This window comes from Emys orbicularis, chromosome 25 (assembly GCF_028017835.1).
Source record: "Emys orbicularis isolate rEmyOrb1 chromosome 25, rEmyOrb1.hap1, whole genome shotgun sequence".
NCBI classification, from domain to species: Eukaryota; Metazoa; Chordata; order Testudines; family Emydidae; genus Emys; species Emys orbicularis.
Window position 1 is genome coordinate 15,220,811 of NC_088707.1, and position 22,028 is coordinate 15,242,838.

Sequence of the window (22,028 nt, forward strand, 5' to 3'; positions counted from 1 at the left end):
CATCTGATCCCAGACTCAGAACGCAGCCCTTCAAGGCCTATCTGACAGACTCTCTCCTGCAGGAGCACAGGGTCCTGATCAGCATAGAGAAGAATCATCCTTAGCTTTCTCAGCACCTTCCGTACCTGGGAGTGACCCTAGACATCGGTCAGGTCAAGGATTCATTTCAGAGGACAGAAAACAAAAGGTCTTTTTGGGTGATTCATCGGGAATTCTCCCTCCAGACCTTAACTCACTCCTGGGCAAGCAGGACACTCTGCAATGGGCCACTTCCATGAGGTCCCTCCCAAAGCTTCTCCTTTCCTACCAGAAGGAAATTTCATCCAACCAGGATATATGAGTTAGTGTTCAAAACTGGTTAGTGTTCATGCCTCCCTCAAGTGGCGGGCTTGCCCCCCAAAGTAACAGTGGGGTTTTCTAGTGTCAGAACCAGAGAGGCTGATCAATACGGACACCAGTCTCCAGGGCTGGGGGCTGACTCCAGAGTCTGGGTGGGGGAGGAGAAAGTAAAGAGTGTATAAATTTAGCTGGGGCTGTGTGCCATCAGGCTGCTTGTCACTCTCAACTACCAGGTCCCAGCCATGCCACCATCAGTGCCACAGCCAGGGCATGACAACCACCAGTGCACCCACACTCCACAAAGAAGTGGCTCCTGACATAGGCAGAGCAGACTCTAAGCTCCAGCAGAGTCCCCACCTCAAGGGAAGCAGGTCAGCAGACCGGCACTTTGAAAAATGTCATGGGATCCAGACTCTGTCCCCCCAAGTCCCTCCAAACATGCAGCTTTCTCATTCTGGACCTTTTGCACCACAAGCCGTCTGAAAGGTTCTTTGCAGAGACGAGGTCACAGAGCACAAGCCGTCAGTGCTTTCCCGGAATGACGGTCGGGCTGTCTTTATTCTCTCCCTCCCTTTCCACTATGGATGAAAACACTGAAGAAGATCCTGGGGAACAAATCCTGGTGAATCTGATTGCTCCTTACTGGCCCTGCAAGGACGCAGTTTCAGACCTGATTAATGTGCAGCTGAAGCTTCCTCTGACTTGAATAGTATGGAGGGGATTGTGCGATATGGCCCAGTCCTTTACCCAAACCCAAACCTGCTAAAGCAAACAGTGGGGAAGCTGAAAGCAGGGAACTGAGATCCCTAGGCTACTCGCAGCGTGTGCCAGGAGAGGTGAATCCACGCCAGAGCAGCCAAAGTGAAAGAGGAATTGGAGTTCTTGCAGGATGGCCTAACTGTGGGCCTTGAGTCCAAAATGCTGACAAGCCAGGTGTTAGCCATCGTTCGTGTTCTGAGCTCCATGACAACCTCCATTCATCACTGATACAATTCGATTCCTGAGAGCAGTGACTCTGCTTAAGCCACTTGTAGTCCAGACTCCCAACATGGAGTTCAAACGTGGTTCTCCAGGGGTGGTTTGGGCCAGAGAGGCAGACAATGCTGCCAGCGTGGACATATGCAGAAGCCTGGCTTTTCCATTCTAACTGAAGGACCCTAAAATAGTGTAGTCTAGTTGACTATTGAATAACGGCTTGTTTTGAAAAAACAGCCCTGAGTTGCAGCAAACTTCTGCTGGTTGTATGGCTCCCACCGTCTCCAACAAGCCTCTACACTCATTTAGCCCCACTGGAGAAGCACAGCGAGAAAGAGGTGGTGAAGCCAGAGTCCCAGTCTAAGAGTAGCAAAGCCGATAGGGGCTGTCCCTAGGCCTAGGGCTAGCGCTCAGGGGTATCCTCCCAAGGGCCTGTGTAAAGGTTGGAGGCACAGCATAGCCTGTGGATCTGTGCATGGAGCAAGGGGGAAAAAACATTGCAGGGGCCTGTGAGACCTCAGGCACATCCACACTCTCCAAGGGGATCGGGCACCTCCTGAGTTCCTGTAAGGCAGCGATGGGGCCTTGAGCCACACATTGACAAAGCACGGGAGGAGAAATACCAGGGCATTGCAGAATGTGCTGCGTCAGCAGCAGGCAGGGGCTCTTCCTCTGGGATCGTCCTCCCACAAGTACAAACTGCTTTGTACATCCCACAGCTCTGACTGCCCGGCACAGAGGGGATGGGAGAAAGGAGAACTTGGTCTGTCCTGCCCTAGGGAGCATTTTTTGTGTTGGAGTCTGAATACTTGCATTCTGTATTGAATGGTCTTTTCCGTCAAAGTTGAGTTTAGAATTAAAAAGCTGGGCGATTTCTTGTATCCCCAAAGTTCTGTGACAACAAGTATCTCTACTCGGTGGTTGCATGCTCACCTTTCTGGGTAAAACATTGTCAGCTTTGGAAGCCATTGATCTGGTGATATCCAGGAGGGGCTGGTCTGGGTTCCTGCATGGTTTATGGGGACAGAGACTGCTGGCGAATTCCAGGAAGGGCTGGTTCGGGCACCTAAATGCAGCCAAAATCTATTGGTCTGCCTCCATGGCCCAGGAAGAAGGGGCACGCCTCACAGGTCAGACTGTCGGACATGCAGGGTACCAGGAAGAAGATTCACAGGTGGTAATAATCCCTTGGTCTTATAGTGTCTTTATCCATAGATCTCAAAGCACTTTACAAATGAGGTTCATATAATTATTCCTGTTTTACAGATAGGGAAACTGAGGCACTGAAAGGTGAAGTGACTTGCCCAAGGTCATCTGGCAGGCCAATGACAGAGCCAAGAATAGACCCCAAGTCTCCTGAGTCCCTGCCCTGTGCTCTAACCAGTATGCCATAATTTTCCTATCTCTGGTTCATTCTTGGCCTCTCTGCTAAATCCCTCAAGAAAGGGGATACTGATAGTGCTGGTGATTTTTGTGCTGCAGACTCCAGTCTGGACTGACTGAGACCAGTTCAGCGTAGTCCCCTGAACAGGCATGACATGGTGGGAGAACCCTGTGATTTTCCTGGGAGCGCTTCCTTTTTTCTAGATACAAATGTCTGGAGTGTTCCATGCAAACAGGTGGGATTTGAGTGAGTGTTAAATTAGAAGTAAAATGGGACAGGTAGAGGGGGACTTGCTGCACCCCCAAGGGAGCCATTGTCAGAGCTGGGATTAGAACAGTGTAGATCAGCATCTAGCGAAAAGGAAGTGACTGTAGCTGTTGTTTTCCATGGCTGTTCTGATTAGGGGCCTCAAAGCTGCTGAGAGGTGACCTGTACAGGTCTGCATTGGACATGGTGACAGAGGAGATAACTGAGGTCAAGGAAGCTTGTTGCTAATCATGTAACTACACGACAGTCCCGGCAAAGGCTCTTCAGCAGGTAATCGAGTCCGTTTCTGGCTCCATCTCTTAATGCTCTTGTTTTCTTTTTGCCCTACAGTGAGAAACGCCATCTGCAAGTCAGTGTTACCAATCCAGTCCAGTGCAGCATGCGTGGTAGGAAATGCACGGTCTCTGTGGAAACCAGGATCAACCAGACCCAGCCAGACTTCACCAAGAATCGTTCAGGTTTCATCCTGTGTGTGCCAGGGAATTAGCATCACCTCCACTAGAGCAGAGAGCCTTGAAAGGAGACAGACCCGGGCTTAGGTTGCCCTCCCTGTGCCTTGAGCTTTTCAAGGGAATTCATTTAGAAATGCTCAGCTGTGACTTGCAGTCATGCACCTAACCAGATCTCTAAAGCTAGAGGTTTATCCAGCCCAAATTCAAGAGAGAGTTTCTCTGCCACATCCACCAGAGCTTAAAATAGCCAATCAGATGTGCCCAGCTTGGCAGGCCTGGACTCAGGAAACTGCTTCTGAGCTATTCAGCCGAGAGCATTTACTTATGGGCACTGCTACACCTGGCTTCCTCCCTTCCCCCACTCTTCTAACCCTCTCCCACGTTCCCCTCTGAGTTTATCTCCATGTCTCAATCGCACAATATTGTGCAGCCTCTGTTGGGACCAAAGACTGGGGCTCGGGGAAGGAGTCCAGCAGTAACGTGACTTGAATTGGAAAGGCCAAATCTCCCTTGAAAAGGGAACCATATTTGCAAAGGGCTGGATTCCCTTGCGGAAGGCACAGAACCCACCCTCCCCCCAGCCCCTCTCCGTCAGCGCTCCTGTGACTGTTGCGGGTACCTATAAATGCATCTCTAAAATAAGCCTGCTGCTTTTCCTGTAAGAAGTCTATTGGCCTGTGAGGAGGGAGGGAGTGGGGGAGCTACACTGGCATCAAGGGGGTGGAATTACAGATGCAGAGGGCTTTAGGCTGCCTTTGCTGTACAGAGCATAGCTGTTGTCTTTCCTAAGTGGTAACTGCTTCCTAAACCCTCTGGATTCCCAGCCTGCATTCTCCTTGCATGACCCATGTGCAGTGAGGGCTGAGGTGAATGCTGGCTGAGCTCTCTGCACGGTTGGGTTAAGGAGGTTTCCTTTCCAGGGTCTGTGCAGAGGCTCTGGAAACATTGGAATGATGGGTCCAAGGAGACCCAGCCCACAGCTCTCCAGTCTGGGCAATTCCGTCCAAGCATAGAGAGAAATCCACAAACCCTGTTCTTAAATGGAGAGATTCCTCTTCTGCAGCTGACTAGAGACCCTCCTTAGCCATGCATTGGACACCTTCAGCACAAGCCCATGGAGCCCCTCTGTGCCTCTCTCTGGCCTTTCTGTTAGCAGCTGGTGCGTAGCCTGCGTGTCTGTTCCCCGTGCCCCAGGTTGGTACAGGGCACTAAAGTGCAGGCTTTACCATCTCCAGTCTCCTCTGCCAGAATTACTAACCAGCTTTTGATTTAATGTCAGTGGATTGTATGTCAGGCTTCTACTGTGGTACTTTAATGGGGGAGACAGTGACATTATGGGGCTATTGAGACTGTAGCTGGTCAATTCTGGCACTGCTGGTCAGGTCAGGATTCCAGTCTTCTGTGCTGTACAAGGCCTGCCTGGGGGATCTGTCCCAGTGAGCCCATCTTAGGGACATCCAGTCCCTGGCTTCATTGGAGCAGTTGTTTAGCTATCAGACCTGTATGTTTTAGCACAACCCCTCTCCCCCCCCCAAAAGGGGGGGGGCTGAAGAGGCACTTCCCCTGTTCAAGGGCATGGTAGCCATCCTGCTCCATAGTGAATACAAAGCCACCCTATGAACAGAGGGGAGGGTACGTGGGTCACAACAGTGTCTCTGCCCAGCCACTGCCAGGGAGACTCTGAGATTAATTGGTATCTGGAATAGAGGAGAGAAGCTACAGAGCTGTGTTTAATTAGGACAAGCTTAATTTCCCATTTTGTGTTTGCCAGAGTCCCTGTGGCATAGCCCCTTCCTGTGGCTGCTCCGTCCCTTCCCCTGCTGTACAGCGCACGATTGCAGTGCGTGGCCTCTAGCCAAGACCCACCGAGAGCAGCCCATTGTCATTAAGGAGCAGGAGTCCCCAGAGCCACCCTGGCACCTGCTCACTCATTGTTTGCTGCACTGGCTGGCAAGGAGAGATCCTGCGGCCTGGGACGCTCATGGCCTTTTCAGATCCCCCCGATGCTTTGGGAAGAAGCAATTATGGCTGTTGGCCAATGCAGGTTAACTGTTAGCGGCTGCTTTACCAGGGCCTAACACCCCTAGAGCAACAAGGAGCGTGGAAGTGACTACCCAGCCAAGCAATTGCTCCTACACATGCCAAATGTGTGTGTGTGTGTGTGCGTGCGCGCGTGCAGATAGGTTATCAATAAGGAGCCTTGACCTCTCATTCTACTTATTCCCTGGCTTTTGCTGCTCCGCAGCAGAAGAATGCCAGTTCTCAAGTTATTGTGCTAGGAAGGAAGATTTGATTTGGTTCTAATCCCTATAAAGCTGTAGAAGAAAAGGGGAGCCCTCCCCAGCCGCTGTGCCTTTCCATTTGCACTTTTTGCTTTTTTATGTAATTGCCCAAGTGCCTCCCCAGTATCACTAGTGTAGTAGCCACATCAGTGGGAAGAGTTTTAATTAGCACTTTGGTACAGTAGCCCTCCGCCGAAATGGTTGTATAAAATCGTGATGGGTGTGTTTAGGAAATCTCAGAACACTGCGAGGGGGGGATATTGTATGTGTCTTTATGAAATGAAATTCATGATTTGTGCCTGTTCTGGTTTATATATATAATCATGTTTTTCCCATAAATTAATTATTTCTAAATTGTATTCTGATTTTAAGCCTGGGGCAATAATGCAATGAACCTTTTTTAAGTAGTTGATACTGTAAAATATTAAAGGAAAAAGCCCTGCTATTATGAAACTGTTTTGTTTTGTTTACATAATTCAATATAATAAATAAAAGCACTATTAGTTGCACCCTGATATTGCTGGTCTCCCTTTCTTATAGTGGAGATAAAAGTCACACTGGAGAGAAGCATTTGTTTACCAGGGTTTTCCCTGAAAAGTTTATTGAAGAAGAGTGATGTTTCACGTACTGCTGTCAGCGCATCCTGTGGTTCCTGCTTTGATTAAGTTAAAATGCTGACCTCTAACAATGCTCCGGGGGGCGGCCTGGAGTCCTTAGTATAGGGCTTGATGATACAGAAGCTGTTTTGTTAAACAGGCCTCACTGGAGCTAGGGACTGAAATGAGGTTTTCATTTCCTGTCTTGCTCATTTCTTTACCACTTTCTCAACATCTGCTGCTCATTGGGGCTTATCTGAATTTAGGTGACAAATGAGGGGAATAACCCAGCCAGAGCACCCCTCGACAAACTGCCATTGTCTGAGACCATCACGCAGAACAGGAAATGGGAGGATTTCTGTCAGTGACTTGCCCTAATTAAACTGAATCTGAGAGGCCAAACAAATTCAGCCTCTTGCTTTCTCGTACTGTGTGACTGCCGAGACCAGAGACCCAAAGTGCATTTGCAGGACAGCCGGATGAGCGCAACAGACTTGCTGTGTGATTCAGGACATTCCTCACCCTATGACACGTACAGTCCTTATCCTTGTTTACTCCCCATATGCACATGTACCAGGGAGGCAGGCATCCTTGCGCAGCTTCTGATGGGCTGAGTCAGGGAGGCCATGTCTCTCCTCTGCCTGTCTGGCTAATTTCCTTCAAAAGAGAGCGCTCTCCAGTCTCCTCACTTCACAGGAGATTGTGCGACAACCAACAGCAAAGCCATGAACCCAGGGACTTTAACATGATTAAGACTCTAGCACAACGAATGTGTTAAGCCCTCTATCGTTAAGGCAAATCCAATTATTTTCCAATGGCATGAATCATTTGTGAAAGGGGTCTTACACACATGGGCTGCTGCACAAAAGACTCTGCTACAAGCGGCTTCCATGTAATGGATGGTCAGTGCATTTTATTTCATCAGCACAGTACAAAAATAAATAAAAATAAGGGGAGGGGGCTAAATTACAGGCACACTGAGCTTCATGACAGTCGGTCAGATTATAAACCACACATACTTACAAACACACTGTACACACATACAAAATGAGACAAATATAAATTAATAAGTAACTATACCCACCAGTTTGGTCAACAAAGATCTACAGAAGAGATTGCACTAAAAAAACCAACATACAGATACATGTATCATTAGCCGTTTCAAATGTACATGGATGAAGAATTTCAAGTGAAAAAATGGCACGTTGTTTTCTTGTTTTCATTTGCAATTTTAACAACTGTTGGAACAGAACTAAACTAAGAACTGTGCACGGTGAGAAGAACCTATCAATCCCCAGCGCTGATGAGAAAATGCCAGCTCAGCTCCTGAACTATTTTGTGTTGTGGGTTTTTTTGTTTGTTTGTTTTTGTGCATGGGTGTAATTTTTACAGCCATCAGTTGTAAGATTGTTTTTGTTTGCTGAAGACACACAATGCTTCTGTTTGCATGCACAATATCACTGTCAAAGCCATGATGAAAGAATAAAGAAGGGTTTTTTGTAAGTTAGTATTTTTTTGTTCTAAAAGTTTTCTTTATAGCAGCATGTAAATTTCTTTCATTGCTTGCACACTCAAGTATATCAGTTGATCTGTAACACAATACTTATGATCAGTGCACAATGGGAACAATACATTTCACATTGATGTCATAATACAGTAGCATTTATTTCCCTTAATCCAGAACCACTCACGAAACGTGAATCTCATTTCAAAATAAATAAAGGGGGGGAGGGGGGAGAGACAAGAAAACACTTCTCCCAGACACAAAGCTGGAATCCAGTCCGTTATTCCAATGCCTCAAGAGACGTATAGGATCTGACCTGTTCAGTCCACCTTAGGAACAAGGTGACATCACACTGCCACATTTTACACCATCCATTTAGAACAGCAACTCTGCAATGGAGGGAGCTGAGACAAATATGTACAAAGACCAAGAGGAGAATTTATTTTTCCCCCTGCTTTTGCTAATAGGTCTTCCTTTCCCCTCCCACCCATCACTAATCAAGTGGCTGCGGATTTCCTTTCTTTCCAGCTCTGGCTGAAGAAGTGTTAGCTTGTGGGCGGTGTTTGTTAATGGTTCAGCTTTAGAGCAATGCAGGCTCTCCCTTCATTTGCAAGTCCAGCTCCTCTCATGTCCAGACCTTTAATTTCACAGCTTTGTTCCTCTACATTTCAAAATGTGCTTGCTGCTAATTTGAGAAGCAAGTACAATCTGTTCTAACCCTATTAAATACAAAGCCCACCCTCCCCTCCCCCGCTACCAGAATGCCAGCATCCTTAAACCTAGTGTTGGATTTGAAGACGCCTATAGAGATTTCAAACCAGTCTGTGTCTGCAGCCATATTACATGCAATGAAACACTAGTCTTGGTTTTCCTCAACATCTGGCACTGTAAGAAGCTATAAAGCCAGAGGATAAGATTACCTGTGAGCTTCAACCCAAAAGTGAATTCACTTTTCAGTAGCATTAAAGTGTGTGTTAGCATCTAGAACCAGGAACCCTGGTCTTTTAAATGACATCATTAACTCAATCAGTAGGATTCCAAGGAAAGAAAAGCTGCATTACTATTTCTAGTGTAGGCTGTAAGGCCCAGTCCCCTCTGCCCACTTGGTGATGAGCTGTTTCTTTCTGAAATTATTTTAACAACCTCTTTTTCCCCTACGTTTCGATAAACATGCTGTACCCGCACGCTGACAGCAGAGGTAAACAGCAGACATAAATAGGCCCAATTCCACGCAGAGTGATCAGGAAGACTAGGGAAAGCAACTGATAGTGCCATTAAACCCTACAGTAGGACACATCAATACAGACCACTACTGCTGCAGTTCAGAAAACATGACTAGAATAATGTCCACCACTTGGGTCAGGACCAGGGTGGGCTGCAGATAGTCATGTTACTGACCAGCACAGAATTATTTGCCATCGCAAACCAAAACAATAGCCACAGGTGTGGTCTCACACCAATCCCAACCTGGCCACCTCACCTCTTGGTGCCTTGGCTGGGGACACAGCATTCCAAACTCGCCTTAGACGTAGGCTGCAGCACTGATCATGAATGATAATTCTATGCCTGTGAGGAACTGTTTTGCCTGCTCAAAGTTGGGCTTTCCCGAATCTGGGAATTTTGAGAATTAACTGTGTGAGCCACCAATGCAGAGTCAAAAAGGTGTGTGCAATTCCACCTCTCCCCCACTCGCCTTCCCAGCTAACTACACGTTACATGCAATAAGTCCCTTTTGGAGTTTGATACTGATTGTTTTTAAGGTTAATTTTCTTCATTTTGTGCAGCTCTGAACCCCCGCCAGCTTTAAAGCATTGGATCCCTTTGTGAAATGCCAGATGCTCAAGACTCCATTGGATTACCCCATCCCCACACCACCAGGCCCGTCAAGAAAGGAAAGGCCAGCATTTCCTTCAAGTCATTTTTTGAAGCTGTCTGTTCACAAGGGTGAAGCCTTCTGCGTGGATAATGCCTCTGGCAGATACTGTCTGGGCAAAGGGACAGCCAAGCCCCCACTGAGCACTTGGTGCTATGGCCCAAGAAGTGGAGGGAGCAATGGATCTCCAGGCAGTTACAGAAACCAAACAGCTACTGGCTACAACAACAGCTTCACACCCACCCCTGTGGCTGCAGCGCCGCTGGAGGCCAAGCCGGGCTGCAAGTGTTCAAAGGTCAGTGCTGCCAGCTGGGGGCTGGGCGGCTATTTCCAAGATCCACCTGTGTCTGACAAATCAAAGCCCCACAAAGGTGCCCCGGTCCCAGCAGCGGGGGGCGCTCACCGGTCCAGCCCGATGAGGAGCCGGCTCTTCTCCTCCTGGCTGCACTCGTTCTTCAGGTCAGCAAACACCTGGGTGAAGTAGTGCGGGTCCGCGTTGATCTGCAGCATCTTGGGGCTCATGAGGCTGATGATGGAGAGGCAGCGGTCCCAAAAGGCCTCCTTGCAGCTCTCCACCAGGAAGGGTTTGAGCGGGTAGGAGATCTCGTTGCCCATGTAGGAGTAGGAGAGGTACAGGCAGGTCAGCAGGCCGGCCTGCAGGTCGCGGTCGGTGGCCACCTCGGCGGAGATGACATCCCGGCACAGCATGTAGAGGAAGACCACGTTGGCCGGGGTGATGAAGCCCTGGTCCTGCCAGCCCTGGAGGAGCAGCGACCTGTCCACGCTGCGCAGCCACAAGACGGGGTCCGTGGGCGAGAGGTGCTTGAGGCGGTAGCAGCGGCGGCACAGGAACTCGCCCAGGCAGCGCAGCAGCTCGCTGGTGGAGGCCTGGACGATGACCCGCTTCGGGGTGCCGGCCGCGCTGGGGTTGGGCGGCGCTTTGCGGCCGGAGGACGCTGCGCTCTTGGCCGCGGAGAGCGGCGGCGGCGGGGCCGCGGGCTGCGCGGGGGGCTGCGCGAAGGTGGAGAGGTTGGCGCAGGACAGCGACTTCTTCAGGTTCTCGCTGTTGAGGTGGGCGACGTTGCTCTGGTAGCCGCCGCTGGGCTGCACCTTCTTGGAGTGTTTCTTCTTGGCCGAGACGGCGGCGATGCGCTTCCAGGGCAGCGCCGCCAGGATGGGGTTGCGCCGCAAGCTGCGCTCCTTGGCGTTCTTGCTGTTCTGCACCGCGGTGTATTGCCCCACGCCGGCCGCGCCATCCTCGCACAGCGGCGCCTTGCGGTAGCTGGGGGACAGCGACAGCACCGTGCCCATGGCGCCGCGGGGCGCCCGCCGCCTCCGGCCCTGCAGCGGGGGGACAACAGCCGGGATGGGTCCCCTGCGCGCAGCCTCCTCCCCGCCCTGGCCAGCGCCGGCTGCACCCGAGCATCGGCAGCCCGGCTCGGCTCCCCGCCGCCCCCGCCGCGCCGCAACCTCCCCCGCCGTCCCCCCCGACCCGCTCCCCCAGCGCCCCCCACGGTCCCCCCAGCGCCACCCCGCGCCGCAGCTCTCCCAGCGCCCCCCCCCCCGGCCCTCACCCCCACCGTCCCCCTCCCCCAGAGCCCGCCCGGCCTGCTCTCCCCCCGACCCCCGCTCCCCCAGCGCCACCCCCGGCCCTCACCCCCACCGTCCCCCTCCCCCAGAGCCCCCCCGGCCTGCTCTCCCCCCGACCCCCGCTCCCCCAGCGCCACCCCCGGCCCTCACCCCCACCGTCCCCCTCCCCCAGAGCCCCCCCGGCCTGCTCTCCCCCCGACCCCCGCTCCCCCAGCGCCCCCCCCGGCCCTCACCCCCACCGTCCCTCTCCCCCAGAGCCCGCCCGGCCTGCTCTCCCCCCGACCCCCGCTCCCCCAGCGCCACCCCCGGCCCTCACCCCCACCGTCCCCCCGGCCTGCTCTCCCACCGACCCCCCCCCCCGACTCCCGCTCCCCCAGCGCCACCCCCGGCCCTCACCCCCACCGACCGCTCTCCCAGCGCCTCCCCGGGCCCCCCCCGGCCCGCTCCCCCAGCCCCCGCCTACCGGGGGCCGGTGCCCGGGGCGCTGCGCTCAGCTCCGCACGGCGCGACCCTGCAGCTGCAGCGGCTCCTCCGGCCGCATCCGACGCGCCAGGTGACAGCGGCGGCGGCTCCGCTTCTGTCCAAGGTTCTGCAGGGCGAGGCCCGCCCCGGGGCCGGCTCCTGCCCCCGCCGCCTCCCCCGGCACCGCGCCCCGCTCCCCGGCCGGGGCGCAGCGGCGGCGCAGGGCACCGGAGGGCGGCGGCAGCCTGGCCGGGGCTGCGGGGCGCGAGCAGAGGGGCCCCGCCGGACCCGCCGCCCTGCGGCAGCTCAAGCCCCCCCGCCGGCCCGGGCCCACCCCCACCCCCGGCAGCAGCGGGCGCTGGGCTCCGTGTCCGCGGGAGACTCCGGCGGCTGCTGCGCTCGGTGTCGCGGCGGCGGAGGCTGGAAGCCGGAGCCAGCCACACGCGGCGCCTGGCCCCGCCCCGGCCCCGCCCGCTGCCCGCCCCCCGCCGGCCCAGGAGCCGAGCCGGGCACCGGCGTCGCCAGCGGCCTCTGCGGAGCCCCGGGGCGGGGAGAGACGCGGGCAGGTCCCGGGCGCTGAGCCCGGCCGTGGGGCGGGGGTCGGTCCCTGGCCCGAGGAGTCGCACAGCAGCGCCCGTGGGCAGGGAGCGGGGCGGGGGGACGCAGGCGGCGGGGGGGAGGGAGCAGGCCAGGCCCGGCGGGGGCGAGGGGGGAAGGGGCCCGGCAGGGCGAGGGGACCGGCAGGGGATGCTGGGTTCCGTGCACTGGGGGGCAGGTGTCTGGAGCCAGGCAGGACGCTGCCTCTTCTTTCCCCCCCCCCCCCCCCGCTGTAGGTTAGTGGTACCCAGGGCCTCAGGGCACCCGCCAGGCACTGGGCAGCCACCGGCCCTTGGGCGAAAGCCCCGGCCCAGCTCGTCACCTCTAGCCCCCAGGGGGAGACCCTGGAAATGGCCCCAGAACAGGCTGTGAGACCGCACAGCAGGGGCGGGGGCTTATGGCTGTGGTGGCTCAACATAGTCTGCACCCGAAGGGCAGTGAGCGCCTGCAGCCCTGGCCCAGAGGGTGCTCAGCAAAGGGACAGTCACAGCCTCAGCCGGATGCTCACATGTACCTGTTTTCATCCGGGTGTAAGGTGAGCGGCTGCTTTCCACCCTCAGCAGCAAGATCCCCTGCAGGCTTCACTACACTTGCAAATTAATTCCGATTAAGGTAAAGTCTGGAGCAGGTTCTGGAATAACTCCAGGTGGGGCCAAGCCCTGCGTCTGTGCAGCGGCTGCCCTCCTCAGTCAACTCCAATAGCTCAGCTGCTCACCTGCTACCCACCCACCACGGTCATCCCCTGCCACGGAGATGGTCTTCCAAGAGGGACAGGTACCAACGGGTTTGTCTACAAGTGGAGCAATTCCACTAAATCCACATGTGGGCACTCGATTCTGGACTGGCCAGTGGGCCTTAAATTCACCCCCCCCCCCTTCATGGAAAGAATTTACACGGGGAGACAGGCCACAGACCCCACTGACCAAGCATGTGATCAGAGGCGGCCAGGGGGTTTTAACACTGATCGCCAATGACTGTTACCGGATCTGCTGGGCCTCGCCCTGAAGCACCAGAGCTGCATGGTTTTTAAAGGAACATGGAATCTCTTTCCATAACTATTCACAGCCCTCTCCATCCTGTCCCCCAAACTCCTCCTGTCCCAACCCCTCACCCTTCCTCTCTCTCCACCTTGTTACCCAGTTCATGTGCTTTGATGTAATGACCACATCAGTTTTAATTAACAGTGTGCATGGTCACAGCCCCCTGCCCTGTTCTGACTGGGGGAGAGGGTACTAGCTAGTGATCTGTTTTCTTCCTTTCAGTAAGGACACACTGAATAGACTTTGTGCAAGAGAACTGCAAGCTGAACCAAACTGCAGCAGGACCGGAGCCTAGCTAACAGCAGGAGTCCCCGTTTGCTAATATTATCGTGCCCAGCCCTAATACCTCACCCACCTTGTTTCTCTCACCTCATAGGAGTGACACGGCCAGAGCTCCATTGCCTACACCCATAAGACTGTCAGACAAGGAAACTTGTTTATTATGAAAACAGCCCCAATCTGAAATGCTTGTGTGACTTGCAAAATCCCAAGGCCTGTCAGGGACGATGCCTTAGGCAGGCAGGCAGCTGAATCATGCAATGTTGTCACAGCTTGAATTGGTTCTGGGAAGCAGCAATAGGGACAGCCCAGCAGTGGGGGAAGTAAGGTGCTTTCTAGACACCATCCTAGATGGAAAACACCAGCGGGCAGTTTTAAAACAACAAACCCCCTCCTATTTCTAAGGCATCACTCGCCCCCTAGGTGTGCAATACCAAAATGAAACTACAGCCCAAGGAGCGACTCAGAGCTAACGTGCTGCCCTGAGTTCATTCCCAGTTAGTCCAGATCAAAACAGCCTCCAGTGACAACACAAAAACTGTTTTTTTCTAACGGCACCTTCCAACAGAAAAGCCAGAATGTTACAATCACGTCTTGGCCCTGCAGATGTTCCAGAATCTTTATTACTTGGGTTGATCCAATCAAACTTTAGCTAAAGCTCATGGACGAGTCCACGAGGAGCTGAGCTCCTTCCACAGCTGCTTTGGCTCGGTAAGGGAACCAGGAGAGATGAAGACCATCTCTACACCTGCCAACATGCCATGGGGAGCTGCAGAGGATACTGGCTTTTGGCACATAGCTTATATGTTAAATAATCTAGCCCAGCATAAGCACAGCTAACCAGGGCGGCGCCAGTAGAGCCGTGTCATTTAAACAAAACAAAACCCAACCCCCCAATCTGACCTAACGACACTGGCAGAAGTTTCTAGCGCTGCCCTGACCTAAACGACACCTGGGCTGATTAATCAGCCATAAGAACCAAGCCCAGCCTCACGGGCAGCAAGAGGAGCTGCTCAGCAGGTTTTTCTGATTTTCCAATTGGGGCCTTCTTTACACGAGGAGAATTAGGCGCTCTCGCTCGGCCCTAGCGGTAACGATAGTGTAGCCAGGCCACTGGAGTTTTCCCAACTGTGTCATGTAAACGACCTGTGCTGAGTTGAGGAAAGTCTAGTGGTTAAAATGCCTCCACCATTGCTCCACGAGCAGAGCCCTACAGGCCACATGTCCCTAGGGCCGTAAGAAACTGCCTGAACTGCTGCTATATTTTACAGCCGCTCTTTCCTGACACGCACAGCACACCAGGAACAGGAACGCACTGTGTGAACTGGAGCTGATACACGCCGGGCCTTGCTCTAGCAAGCGGGGTGGTTTCCTAAAGCCCCGTGAGCACAGAGAGCATATTACCCATCTGACAAGGCGGTCTCACGTGCCCAGCAGAAAACAGGAAGCCGACCAAGGGTAAAGGCCAGAGCAAACCCAAGGCATTGAATGGGATGAGGGAAGTTACTGCAAATGTCATTGAACCACAGGCCCAGAGTGTTACACAAGAGTTGCACAAACAACCCTTGAGACACAAGGTTTCCTGCCTGCACTATCTGGTGGTAGGGGCTCTCCTGGACAAAGGCAGACACAGGAACACTCTGCTTTGGGTTGAGCCCTGACTTGCGGGGGCGGGGGGGGGGTTAGTTTGGGATGAGACAACAGCCAATCCCTAGCCCCACCCCAGCTAAAGCAAAACACGGGGCACTTGAACAGCAGCTTCCTCCAGCCCCTGCTGAGGCCCAACAGGCTAGAGCCACCGTTTCCTCCTGCTGCCCAGTACGCCCCAGCCAGCTCCCCCCAGGGCAGGGTTGATTCCTTGCAGACATTACTGGCTCTGGGTTCATTGCAGATGAGCAGGGCTACCCCTCCTTGCCCTAAGGCGCTGCCAGGGCTACACTAGCCCCTTTCGGCAGTAACCGAGCCTGGGGTGGGATTTCTGGGTGACAGTTCTATAGGGGCACAAGCATTGGCTAAATGTCGTTATACCAACAGAAATGGCCTTTTGCTAGTATTGCTTATTTCACCCAGGGAACTGCTAGCGCGTGGGTTGGCATTGCCTGTACCAGTTGCCCAAGAGAAGGAAGCGATACCGGCAAAAGGACTTTTCTGCCAGTAGAACTAGAGGCAGACTAGCAGGGTTTGCCAGTGTAGCTGTATATCAATCTGCCTGCGTGTTCCTTATTCCAAACAGGCATTTCTAACCACCAGTGCCCATGCAGGTAAAGCACTAGTGAGGTAGTAAGCCCTGCAGCCTATGGCACTTGGGTTAGGCGATAGCCACTGAACGGACGTGCTGCTTCTGTAATGTTTTAGACCCAGTAAGACACCTACTACTGCAGTGTTTTTACTAGAGCACGTGTCATTCACAGGCTGCAGCAAAGGTCTGAACCAGGTCGCCAGCAACAACCTTCCTAGGCTCTTGGCACTAATGCTCTGAAAGCCGGCATGCCTGACAAGAACAGGGTCTCAGAACGTGGCCCAGGTGCTGGCGCCTCTGGCAGAGGCGGGTTAAGATTTAAATCATTCAGGCTAGGCACTGCCCCCCTTACATCACACCAATACTTCTGGAAGGCTCACGTTGTGACAGTCTTTGGCTGTTTCAGTCAGCTTGGACTCTGAAGTAGGTCAGTTTTATGTCCTGCTTTTCAGGGACTGGGACGACACACACATGCCTGAGACCTAGCAGGCTTTACAACAGGTCTGTTAGGCTTAAAGCACTTGATAGCGCCCCTTGAAAAAGGGACAGAAGTTTTATACACTCAAGGGGAGGCTCAAACCCTTTACACATAACAGGGCGGGTCAGTGCCTGGCTCTCTGCCTAGACCATCTTTCCGTTTGTCAGCCGGTGACTGGAAGGAGCGCCTGGCGGAGCAGCGTGGTACTTACCCCTCACTACACTCAATGGCCAGGCTCAGGCCCTCCCAGCAGCAAGGAATGCCAAGTTCAAGCAACAGCACTGACCAGCTCGGATTCTGTCCAGCCTGTGCCATGTACTGGAGACATTTTGTTCCACGCGTAGTGTGCATTGACTTGTAGCGACATCGAGAGGCCGATTACAGCACTGCAGCTTATGTAATCATTTCAATTGAGACTGTAAAGCGTTGAGCGTGGTCCTGTCAGGTTACTCTGTGTTCTGCAGCACCAGCTTGATGGTGCATTACTAGCCCGACAGACCACGTTTCTTTTTAATATTTTCTTTGCACCATTCAAACTCTTTGCATCTCTTTCAGCTTGGGCAGCAACACACTCGGTTTTATGCACTAGCAAATGCTGCTAGCGTCAGGCTGGAGATGCTGCAGGGGAAGGTTTAAATCCTTCCTCCCATCTTAATTAGGAATTGCAATACCAGCTGGGTCCCAGGGCTCCATTTAGCCCCGTTTCCTTGTCTTCAATGATAGCCAGCAGCAGCTGCTTCAGAGGAGGGTGCAAGAAACGCTATAATGAACTAACATGTTCATAGGCGAAAGTCCCTCCCTGACCCTGTAAGATAGCGATTGGCTGAGGACCTGAAGCAGGGGGGTTTAGAACCCTCATCTATGCATGCAGGGTTGCCTCTTGCTGCCATATGCCCTTCCAGGAGCATGGAGGGTGGCTAAACTTAAAAGCCTTTGAAACCAGGAAATAGAGTTCATCTAACATCTCTTGCTCCACCTTAACTCTGCCCCCTTTGAGCCATGCACCAACCCCTCCCTGTCAGAGACGTGGCCTGTCTCCTTCACACACACGTAGAAGAAGGGTCACAAGAATAGCGTGGGGGGAAGGGGGGGGACACTGACCTGGTCTTGCCTAGGAGAGAAGTGTAGCTTGGATTTAGCAACTGTTAGGGAAATCATGTCACCTCCGCAGCCACCCTCAAAGACTTATCAGATGGGGGGCACATTTGTGTGCGGGTGGCACCAGAGGACTTGCCCCCAGCTCTGCCCTCCTCCTAGCCCTTCAGGCTCCTGGACAGGCTGGCAGGTCATGGGGAAGAGGGAAGGTGGTAGCAGATGGGCTGCAAGGCAGAGGCGGAGGACTGTAGAGTCTCTCTCACCTGGAGACCTAGTATAGGAAGGGGCACTGCCCACCCCACTGCAGCCCAGGTGGTTTGCAGGGCTGTGACCTGCCCCATCCATCTCAATGGGTGCTGGGTACCTCGGGGATGCACCCCACTGCATGGCCCGGACCTCTCCTGGTGTGCCTAGTGCTGCCTGGCAGGGAATCGAACCTCTCCCAGCACAGAACCACTTCATCCTGGCTGGGACTCCCACATCAGCCTATCTGTTGCAAAGTAGCAGCAAGTCCCTCCTGGAGCAGCCCAGCTCTCCCCAGCCTCTAACACCAGGCTCCATCTCCCGAACACTGGTTTGCCTACTAAACTGGGCACAGGTAGGCTGCTTAGGGGACCCACCTGAGGGAACTGCATACACCACTCCCTTCCAAAAGGAGAGCCAGCATGGGCCGACACCAAGGGAAAAGCTAAACTCTCGGCCTTACTCTTCTACGGCGTTCGACATTGTGAAAAAGGGTTTCCTTTGCCAGTTTAACCAGGCTGCTTTTCAACTGACAAACTTCCTGTTCTCATGGGAGGAGGAAGAAAAAAACGGTTACTCACTTCTCGTAACTGTTGTTCACGTCCATTCCAATCAGGTGTGTGCGCGCGCACGGCACAGTGGCCGGAAGATTTTTCCCCCAGCAGCATCCGTCGGGCCGGCCTGGGCGCCCCCTGGAGTTGCACTGTCATGGCGCCCAATATAGAGCCCTGCCGACCTGCCACCCCCTCAGTTCCTTCGTGCCGGCTCCTCCGACAGAGGGGAAGGAGGGTGGGTATTGGAATGGACGTGAACACCACATCTCGCAGAACAGTTACCAGAACGTGAGTAACCGTTGTTTCTTCTTCTTTGAGTGCCTGTTCATATCCATTCAATCATGACTCCCAAGCCAAGTTCAGGAGGTGGGGTCCAGCTGTCCACTGATTGGAGCACTGCTCGTCCGAAAGCCGCATCGTCTGTGGCCTGATGGGTAATCGCATAATGTGCGGCGAAAGTGTGGATGGAGGATCACGTTGCTGCTCTGCAGATTTCCTGGGTGGGAACCTGTGCCAGGAATGCTGTAGATGAAGCCTGTGCCCCGGTAAAGTGTGCAGCGACGGGAGGTGCAGGAACACCTGCCAGGTCGTAGCACTCATGGATACAGGACATGATCCATGATGAGATGCATTGTCCGCCACTGCTACGAACAACTGGACCAACTTTCTGAATGGTTTCATTCTCTCGATGTAAAAGGCCAGTAGCCTGCGGACATCCAGAGAGTGGAGTCTCTGCTCCCTGCTGCTGGAATGAGGTTTAGGGTAGAAGACCAGGAGAAAGATGTCCTGGTTGATGTGAAACTGTGAGACAACCTTTGGGAGGAAAGCAGGGTGAGGCCTGAGCTGAACCTTGTCCTTATAGAAGATTGTGTAGGACAGGTCTGAGGTCAAGGCCCTGAGCTCAGACACCCTCCAGGCCGAGGTTATTGCTACTTTGTAAGAGAGGTAGAGCAGGGAGCATGTTGCTAGAGGCTCAAAGGGGGCCCCTCCATCAGCTGAGAACGGACCAAATTGAGGTCCCAGGCTGACGGACATGAGGGTATAGCCTGTCAAGCCCCTTTAGGAATCAGCTGACTATGGGGTTAGCAAATACCAAGTGGTGTTGCATGCCCGCGTGGAAGGCCGAAATGGCGGCTAAATGCACCCTTATAGAAGACGAGAGACCCTCCTGCTTCAGATGGAGGAGGTAGTCCAGAATGTGCAGCACTGAAGCCAGTGTCGGGGGCAAACGGCGCTGCACCGACCAGACTGAAAATCTCTTCCACTTGGCAAGGTATGTGGCTCTCATAGAGGGTTTCCTACTGCCCAGGAGGACCCGTCTAACCTGGTCTGAACAGGAAAGCTCCAACGGATTTACCCATGGAGCTTCCATGCCATAAGATGGAGCGACTGGTGATTCGGGTGTTGGAGACGTCCATGATCTTGTGTGAAAAGGTCTGGGGAGAGTGGCAAGGTAATCAGGGCTCCCACAGACATGTCTAGGAGGGATGTGTACCAGTGCTGACGGGGCCAGGCCGGTCCTATCAGTATGACCCGAGCCCGATCTTTACGGATCTTGAGCAGCACCTTGTGAACGAGCGGTATGGGTGGAAAGGCGTATAGGAGAGAACCTCCCCAGTGGAGGAGGAGCGCATCCACGCTGGAGCCCGGGCTGTGATTCTGGAAGGAGCAGAACTGCTGGCACTTCCTGTTGTGTTGCATGGCGAAGAGGTCTATCAGGGAAAACGCCCACCTCTGGAAGATTGAAATTGCAACGTCCGGGCGAAGGGACCACTCGTGGCTGCGGAACGACCTGCTGAGGTGGTCCAGCTCGTTCTGAACCCCGGGGAGGTACGAGCCTGCAGGTGGATTGAATGTTCTACACAGACATCCCACAGCACGAGGGCTTCTTGGCATGGGGAGAGGCGCACGCACCCCCATTGGTTGATATAGAACATTGCAGTCGTATTGTCCGTCATGACTGATACACATTGCCCGGTTAAAATAACAGGAGTACTTGTGGCACCTTAGAGACTAACAAATTTATTAGAGCATAAGCTTTCGTGGGCTACAACCCACTTCTTCGGATGCATAAAGAGTGAACCATATATTGAGGAGATATATATACACACACATACAGAGAGCATGAACAGGTGGGAGTTGTCTTACCAACTCTGAGAGGCCAATTAAGTAAGAGAAAAAAAACTTTTGAAGTGATAATCAAGATGGTTCAGTACAGACAGTTTGATAAGAAGCAAGTGTGAAAATACTTACAAGGGGAGATAGATTCAATGTTTGTAATGGCTCAGCCATTCCCAATCCCTATTTAGCCCTGAGTTGATTGTGTCTAGTTTGCATATCAATTCCAGCTCAGCAGTCTCTCGTTGGAGTCTGTTTTTGAAGTTTTTCTGTTTTAAGATAGCCACCCGCAGGTCTGTCAAAGAATGGCCAGACAGGTTAAAGTGTTCTCCCACTGGTTTTTGAGTATTATGATTCCTGATGTCAGATTTGTGTCCATTAATTCTTTTGCGTAGAGACTGTCCGGTTTGGCCAATGTACATGGCAGAGGGGCATTGCTGGCACATGATGGCATATATCACATTGGTAGATGTGCAGGTGAACGAGCCACTGATGGTATGGCTGATGTGATTAGGCCCTATGATGGTGTCACTTGAATAGATATGTGGACAGAGTTGGCATCGGGCTTTGTTACAAGGATAGGTTCCTGGGTCAGTGTTTTTGTTCAGTGATGCCCGGTTAGGCAAGGACAGAATGTCTGGCATGCCAGGCGCACCGCTCTCAGCTCTCTGACATTGATGTGGAGACGCAGATCTGCTTGCGACCAGAGGCCTTGAGTTCTGCAGTCTCCCAGATGAGCTCCCCAGCCCAAGTCTGATGCGTCCGTCACCAACGACGGAGACGGCTTTGGGGCAGCAAAGGGGACCCCTGAGCACATCTGCTGAGCGTCGATCCACCACCAGAGGTAGTAGAGGACTGGGCGAGGCAGGGTCACGATCCTGTTCAAGCTGTCCCGGGCTGGGCGATACTCTGACGCGAGCCATGACTGGAGCTGTCAAAGCCCGAGTCTGGCGTGCTGCACCACGTAGGTACAGGTGGCCTGTGCCCGAGAAGTTTCAGACAGTTTCTCGCTGTAGTGGTGGGGAACTGCATGACACCCCGGATTATGTCGTTGAGAGCCTAAAACCTCGCCTGTGGCTGTTATGCCCTGGCTTGGGTCGAGTCCAGTACTGCCCCTATGAACTCTATCCTCTGGACAGGAGACCGTCTCGATTTCACTTCGTTTAGGAGTAGACCCAGGCTCACGAGGTGGCTCTGATAAATGTGACCCGAGATTCCATTTGGGTCCTGGAGTGGCCTTTGATCAGCCAGTCATCGTGGTATGGAACCCCTGTACCTGATGTCTCTGCAAGAATGCAGTGACGACTGCCATGCACTTGGTGCATACTCGAGGTGCTTCTGACAGGCCTAATGGGAGGACAGTCAATTGGTAGTGGGTACCATTGACCACAAGCCTGAGGTACTTCCTGTGGGGCTGAGCGATTGCGATGTGAAAGTACGCGTCCTTCAAGTCGAGGGCGGCATACCCGTCTGCTGGATCTAGCGAGGGGATGATGGAGGCGAAGGAGACCATGCAGAACTTGAGTTTCTTTACGAGCTTGTTGAGTTCTCGCAAGTCCATGATAGGCCTGCGGCCACCTTTGGCTTTCGGTATTAGGAAATACCAGGAATAGAAGCCCTCACCCTTGTGCTCCAGAGGAACCTCCTCCACTGCCCCTAGC

The 22,028-nt window shown here is 53.4% G+C and overlaps 2 protein-coding genes across 2 annotated transcripts in view; one reads left to right on the top strand and one right to left on the bottom strand.

Annotated features, from left to right (window-relative positions):
- MYO1D (myosin ID) overlaps positions 1-3,452 on the top strand; it is a 369,137-nt gene extending 365,685 nt beyond the window's left edge. Inside the window, exon 22 of the mRNA XM_065422544.1 lies at positions 3,296-3,452. Coding sequence (XP_065278616.1) covers positions 3,296-3,452 — 157 coding nt within the window. The remainder of the gene's footprint in view (positions 1-3,295) is intronic.
- Positions 3,453-10,025: 6,573 nt separating this feature from the next.
- Positions 10,026-10,983, bottom strand: CDK5R1 (cyclin dependent kinase 5 regulatory subunit 1). Its single transcript, XM_065422746.1, has one exon. The coding sequence runs from the start codon at positions 10,981-10,983 to the stop codon at positions 10,072-10,074; it is 912 nt and encodes a 303-aa protein (XP_065278818.1). The 3' UTR covers positions 10,026-10,071.
- Positions 10,984-22,028: the final 11,045 nt, after the last annotated feature.

Bases quoted from the DNA above. Each gene is read 5' to 3' on its own strand.
- CDK5R1 (XM_065422746.1), bottom strand. From the start codon at position 10,983: ATGGGCACGGTGCTGTCGCTGTCCCCCAGCTACCGCAAGGCGCCGCTG.